The following is a 7,315-nucleotide window of genomic DNA, read 5'->3' as shown; positions in this document are numbered from 1 at the left end:
TAGTACAAAACTGGTAGTTCTGGCCAGAATAAATGATAAGAAAATGAACTGTTTTTAAGCAGAATTGCCTTTTACAAAGCTTAAAAAAGGAAGAACAACTCTAAAAAGACAAAAGGAGCTTTTGGGCTTCAATTTCTACCTGGATAGATGCTTCTGATCTTGGCTGGATTGGGTATACCTGTGCTGGATTGGATTGTTAACACCTTGAACTGTCAAGTTTCAGCTATAAATCGATACCAACATTCGAGTTTGGCAGAGCTTTAATCTATTTCAAGCCCTAGAAGGCTTTTTGAACGGATAGAATTGGAACCTCTTCAGTCTGTAAGCGGCAGAAGTGGCTGGATTTGATGATTACTAAGCTGGAACTGCACCGTGGTACCTATTCTCCTTGATCAAGGCTCTCCATAAATTTGTTGAGGTTTTCATATTTGTAAAACCCAAACTCTGCTTAATTTGGCTTATGCTGAACCAAATTTGTAACAAGAGAAATCTCGCTTTGAATGATTATTTCTCTGAAACTGAACTGAAATTAGAGATCCTGGATTATATCTGACTTGTTTTTTGTGGCTCAATGACCTGTTGGTTGGTTCAGTGTTTTGAAGGCTTTTGAGATCAAGTGATCATTTTGAGTTTTTGTTTTTGATTGATTTTTTGGCTGTCCCTTGATCTGTTCACCTCCTCTCATATTTATAGAAAATGCTGGAGTGGGGCTTCTAATCTTTTAATAATGGGCGGCAAATTTTCCAAAAACAAGATTTTTTTATTTAAATGCAAAGAAAAAGGGAAGTTATCTGTTATGGCAGAGAAGAACCATCAGTAGTCAGTTTGTGGAGGTCTTTTCCTTGCTTTTCTGAAAGAAAGACCAACTCTTCTTTGTTCTATGCTTGTTCTTGGTAAAGAGAAAGAACACAATCTGATGTGATGGTCAGTTTGCTTTTCTTATTTGAACAATTTCCTTGCTTCCCACATATCTTTTGAGATCGTAGTTTGCTTATCTCTTAGAAAGATCACCTGCTCTAATGCAGAATTATATAGAAAAGGATTCTGATCTTTTAGCTGCAGAGTTTCAGAGAAATCTTCCTGTAATGATCTGCCTTCATTAATTCCCTATCAACTTCTCTTGTGACTAGTTGAAATTGTTGACTTTTTCAAAGTTAGGTTGTCACGTGGGTTTCTTTGTGATTCAAGGCTGAGTGTGTCAATTTTGCCCAAAGTGGTATTTTGACCCTTTTTTACGTCTTGGGTAGAGAGCTGGCAGTTTTGATAAAACTGATTTAGGTTTCTTCAATTTTGGGCCTTTTTGGTAAACAATCTGACTTGGGCTTGGACTGATTTCTTTTCTTTGTTTCCAAAGACCAATTTTATTCTGGCTGACAGATCTTGGGCTGGGCTATCTTGATTTCGGGCTTTCGATTCCAATTTAAATAAAAAGTCCAAACTGCTTGGGTCCTGAGGTTGCTTTGTTGTTCTGGGCCTCCAGTGCTGGGCTGGGGGTGTAGGTTTTTGGCCCAATCATAAGGAGAATGCTAGTGGCTATCCAAAATTGACATGGACTTTTTGATTTTGGACTGGGTGTGTCAAATTAGGCCCAAACAATGCCCCCTAAGTCTGAATCGTTCTGGAATGGTTCCAGACTTAATGACTTGGCCATTGATTTGTGCGCCCCATTTTCTTCCGTTTGCCCACGTCTGCCACGTCTGCCTACTACGAAGTAGACTTCGTGGGAAAATGGTCAGTTACTAGCTTGTTACTAGCTAGTCATTATCAGGTGGCGTTTTGTCTTCTTCTTCCCATGACCTCGAGCCTTTTTTAAGAAATTTAAATCCTCAGCTTCTGTTCACTCCAAAACCTAACTTTTTCAGACCTTGATTTTTCTCAGATTTTCTCAGAGTTTTTACCTTTTTTCGATCAAGCCCTGCTTTCTTTCTGTTTGATTCCTCCTATTCTAGCTCAAAACTTGAGAATGTCTTCTCCAAAAAATTGTGCCTAGACTTCCTCATCTGTTCCTCCTGCCTATATTACTGGAGCTGGTGTTGATAAGCATGCGATTGAAGTTCGGGGCAAGCTTCATCCTTTTGCCTAAAATGTTCTGGACGAGAACGTGCTACATTTGTTCGAGAATACTCTTGTTCTAAGGCCTCATTGGTTCGGTTATGTCCCGGCTGAAATGGCAGAATTGTTTAGAGAAGATGCAGAAGCTCCTCTATGCTTTCAAAGCTCTTCTTCCCTAGCTTCTCATACTTTTGTTAGCAAGAATCTAAGCCGCTCCTTTCCTTCTAGTGAAGTGAGAAATAGTGCAGTGAAATGGGCAGACTGGATTGACAGGCTTTTTCCAAGGTATGGAGCTCATTGGAAGAGGGCTGGACTTTATGACGCAATCCTTCTGTCTAAGCAGTCCATCAATCTAGAATTCTGCTGGACATGGCTCAGATTTGTGGGTTCAGACCCCATGGAAGACTTGTGGATGCGGTTGGTGACTATTATAGGAGGAAGAACCAAGAAAGACTAGCCAAGCCTTTCACTATTTCTCCAGCCACAATCAACTAGAACTGCTCATTCTCCAATTATTTGAGGAAGTTCAGTGCTGAGAAGGACAAGGATCAACATCATATGTTGTTCCTTTTGTACTGGCTAAACCAATTTGTTTTCCCAAATTGTTCATCAGCAGTTCTGCTCGAATAAAGGCATCTAGCAGAAGCACTACATAACCATACTAATGTAGGGCTTGGACCTACTATTCTGGGTCATCTGTTCAAGAATCTGCATACTTTCACTTTGGAGAATCCTTTGAACCTATCCGCTCCCAGTGCGTTCTAGATGATCCAGATTTGGCTACAAGTGTATTTCCCAGAACTGAGTTTCCCGGATATAGTTCTGCCTAAAGATCAAGTTCTGGTGCTTCCACTAATGTCAACAGAAGTGCCCAAATGCTTAATTGAAGAGTACCTGATGTTCTTCAAGCACTGTACTAAGAGATCTGCTGCTCAGTGATAGGTGGTGATTTGGAGGACCTATCCTTAGTTCCAGCCTGGATACAGGCTGTTTGAGAAGGAGCCAGAAGAAGAAACTGCAAGAGCAGATTTCAGGATGAAATTCCTAAGCGTAATTGTGCCGAGAGACCTGCCCTATGGAGGTGGAAAGCCTCCGAATTATCATTTAGGGGCAGAAGTCTATCATCCTAACTTCTGCACAAGACAACTTGGCTGCCCTCTGCTTATTCCACTCAAATCCTACAGAAGTTGTAATCGAGCCACTTCCTGGAGGGATTTGGTTGATCTGGAAGTGCATAAGGATGCCAGGTATGCTATGAACAAGATAAATAACAGTGCAGATGCTCTTTATCCATCATGGGAACCTAATTCTTGCAGTTCTGTCGAGTTCGATGCTTGGTGGAAAGCCAGATTCCAAGGTCTGCCTGCCTCAAGTACTGCCCTACAAGTGCTTTTTGATGGCTGAGATTACTGGGCTGTTCATGCAGGAGAGGAAACCCACAGATTCATGGTGCAGACCACTAAGGACATCAATGCTCAAGTTATAGAAGGTAGATACTCAACTCTGTCTGTTGTTTTTTGTTTTTTACTTATTCTGCCTTATGATGTTGTCTAACAATTTGCCCTATCTGTAACAGATCCCTCTTTGACCAAGATTATTGGAGGCCAGGCTGTCCAGGCTAGAGAAGTGATTGGTAAGCTTTCAAAATTCTGTTCCTTTTATTATTCTTCTGCTGGTTTGATTTCTAACTTGTTTGTTTCTAGTGCAGTCATTTCTGTCATAGCTGTTGGGGACTTGGAGCTTCCTTTCGGAGATGAGGAGGATGAAATTCTGGCAGAATAGCCAGCTGCTGAGGTGACTCCTTCTGGCAGAAGGAACAAGTAAAAAGAGACTGCTCCTGCCCAGGATAGTGTTGTCCAGCCTGAAACTTCAGGTAAATCTTGAGAGTTTGAACTTTCCTGATTGTGTTCTGCCCTGTCTAATTCAATTCAGCTTGTGTTTTGATTATTTATTGCATGTTCTTTGCAGTTGAAAGTCCTTCTCCAGCTCCTACTAGGTTTAAAAGACTTAGAAAGAGGATTGTGGTGGAGTATGTGGCCACAGAACCTACAGCAACTCCTACTACTATCTCCGGGATGGATGAAGAGCTGAGGGAGGCTTTTGAAGCTGTAGAGCAAAAAAAGAAGTAGATGCCTCAATAGGAGATGGGGAGAAAACCAAAGAAGTCGAGGAAGAAGTGAGATCCTATCTTCAATTCCTTAATTAGATTCATTTTGTATTTGTTATTCTGTTATGACTTCTAACTTTTATAGGACGAGATTCCTGCTGAAATGATTGCTGAGAGCATTGCTTTGGCGAAGAAGCAGCAGGAAACTCAAGGGGCAGAACTAACAAGTTCAGAGTTGGTCCTTTTTGAGGATGCAAAGGCAGAACACTCCACTGCAGTTCCAGTACCTGTGGAGCTGGCAGAGCAGTCAGCAATAGAGCCTGTGGAACAGGCAGAACTTCCTGTTGCAGTCCCCGAACCTGAAGTGGAGGTAGCTGCTGTTGTTCCTGAACCTGAGGTAATTTTCTGTTTTCATTTTAACTCTGTCAATTATGTCCTATCTCTTGCTAACTATCAGTCTTTCCAGGCAGAAGTGGTGACCAGGGATTTTGGCAGTGGTGACCAGCCCTCTGAAGCCTCCCATCATAGCTATAAGTATTACTGTGTTTTGGCCTTCTCTCAGTTCTGATTCTGCCTAATACTGACTTACAATCTTTCTCTGCAGATGCCTATCCATTATCTTCCAGGTTCATCTACCATGGCCTCTTTTGCTGATCCAGAATTGGCAGAGTTTGAAGCTATGGATTTAGATGCTCAGCTGGGCAAACTTGAGAAGCTTAGCTCCACTCCTTGCAAGGCTAAGTCCAAAGCTGTGGATGAGGCCATGGAGAGGGTGAAGATCTGGCAGTCCACTGAGCTGGAATTGGATTAAAATTGAAAAGCTATTGATCAGTTGATGAGGGACCTGGACCTGTGGCATAGAAAGAACATGGCTCCCAAGCCTATACTTGAGATGAGCCTTGGTTTGGCCAGAGATGTGCTCAACCTTCACGATCGCTATGAGGATCTCAAGCCTACCTTCAAAACCTCTGAGTTCTGCAAGGCTACTCATGAAGCCAACTTGGCTAATTATGCAAAACAGAAGGCAGAACTGGACCAGATAGTTGCAAGCTATGAAGAAGCCAAGGCCACTGTCAATAAGCTAGAGAATCAAATTGAAGAACTCCAAAGGCAACTGGCAGAATGTAGGGAGGTGCAGGACAAGCTTGGGGCTAGACTGAGTTCCAAAACCAAGGCTACCTTTCTTGTGAAGAGCATGGTCTCAGCTTCCAGGACGGCATTGAAGATTGCAGAGGCTTCAATCCACCAGGGGGTATTGCTTCAAAAAGAACTCTCCATCAAGAAGACTAGTTTGCAAGAAACCATTAGGAAGTTAGGGTTTTAATCTTAAATTTTGAATGTAATAAACACTTAGTTATAAAAATGACTATATTTAATAAAAGCTATTCATTTTTGTGGAACTTTGCTTTTTCAATCTCTTTTGCTTAAATAAAACGAAAGCAAGCAGAAGATAAAATATACTTAACAAATTACATCAAGAACAACTCTGAACAAAAATTTAAACAACATTTCCATCTTGTTCCCTCTCTATTCCAGGATCTATTTACACAGCCTACAAAACCCACATCGTTGGATAGAATTTCTTCAACCATTTGCCATTGATTGGTGCGGCATGAATATCTCCATCTCGATCCTGTAATCTGTATGCCCCCAATCCAAGGACTTGCTTGATTATGAAAGGACCTTCCCATGTAGGTGACCATTTTTTATAACCAGCTATGTGTGTTCCAAGGGGCAGAATTGTTTCCAGACTATTTCTCCTTCCTCAAAACTCTTGTTTTTAACTCTTTTGTTGTAGGCCCTTGATATAGCCTGCTTTCCTGCTAAGAGTTTGTTGAGAGTGTCAATTCTGCTGGTATTAAAACCTTCTAGTTCTAGCAGCATTGCTTGAGAATAGTCTTCTCCAATCAGATTGTGTTGCTGAGCAATTCTGAGAGATTGGACTGCTATTTCCATAGGCAGAATTGCATCATGACCATAAGTTAGAGCATATGGGGTCATACCAGTTGCCTCTCTCTTTGAAGTTCTATATGCCCAGAGAGTTTTTGATAATTTCTCATGCCACTGCTTTGGATTTTTCTCAAGCATTTTCCTGATAATGTTGATGATCACCTTGTTACTTGATTCTGCCTGTCCATTAGCCTGAGCATAGTAAGGGGTAGATTGAAGTAGTTTGAACTTGAATGCTTCTGCCATATCTAGCATTTCCCCATATATGAAAGAAGATCCCCTGTCAGTTGTGATTGACTCTAGGATACCAAATCTTTGTATAATCAGTTCTTCTATGAAGGTGATGATCTCTTGAGATGTAGTAGATTTAATAGGCTTGGCTTCTACCCACTTGGTGAAATAGTCTGTAGCCACAATGATTAAACAATGTTGTTTGCTGCTGGCTGGATAGATTTTGCCAATGAGATCCATTGCCCATCCTCTGAAAGGCCACGGTTTAACCACAGGATTCATGGGAACTGAGGGAGCTTGCTGAATTGGTCCATGTCTTTGGCAAGCTTCACATCCTTTGGAATACTTAATGCAGTCTTTCATCATGGTTGGCCAGAAGTAGCCATACCTTCTAATTAACTAGCACATTTTCTTCCACCTTGATGAGCTCCACAGATTCCTTCATGAACTTCTTCCATGACTTTCATATATTCTTTCTTCCTTAAGCATCTCAGGAGCAATTCATCCTTGCTTTTGCGGGTCAAATCTCCATCCCATATGAGGTAGTTTAAAGCCATTATTCTGATTCTTTTTTCAGAAGGCAGAGTTGGATATTGCAAGTAATTTATGATGGGAGTTCTCCAGTCATCTTCAGCTATTATGGCAGAATTGACATCCATCTCCATTCCTCTGGTCAGAACAGATGGTAGACTTTTCTTTCCTACCTTGATGATCCTTTGCACATAGTCTTCAGGCATTTGTACCCCTGTTGCTATCTGAGCCATTTCATTAGCTACAAAGTTTTCTTCTCTTAGGATATGTTCCCAAGTAGCTTCCCTGAATTATGTCAGAAGATTTTTGGCTGCCACCAGATAAACAGCTAGAGAAGGATTTAAACACTTGTATTCTCCAGTAATCTGTTTTAACACAAGCATAGATTCTCCCAAAATTTTCACAAATTGGATTCCTAATTCTACCAGCATTTCAAGGCCAATG

The 7,315-nt window shown here is 41.2% G+C and overlaps 1 protein-coding gene across 1 annotated transcript; it reads right to left on the bottom strand.

Annotated features, from left to right (window-relative positions):
- Positions 5,876 to 6,706, bottom strand: LOC109949655. The gene has a single exon (XM_020565746.1). It carries the CDS (start codon positions 6,704 to 6,706, stop codon positions 5,876 to 5,878), a length of 831 nt encoding a protein of 276 aa, XP_020421335.1.

Source organism: Prunus persica, chromosome G6 (assembly GCF_000346465.2).
Source record: "Prunus persica cultivar Lovell chromosome G6, Prunus_persica_NCBIv2, whole genome shotgun sequence".
Taxonomy (NCBI): Eukaryota; Viridiplantae; Streptophyta; class Magnoliopsida; order Rosales; family Rosaceae; genus Prunus; species Prunus persica.
The sequence above is the reverse complement of the archived record's forward strand: the minus strand, read 5'-3'. Positions and strand labels throughout refer to the sequence as shown.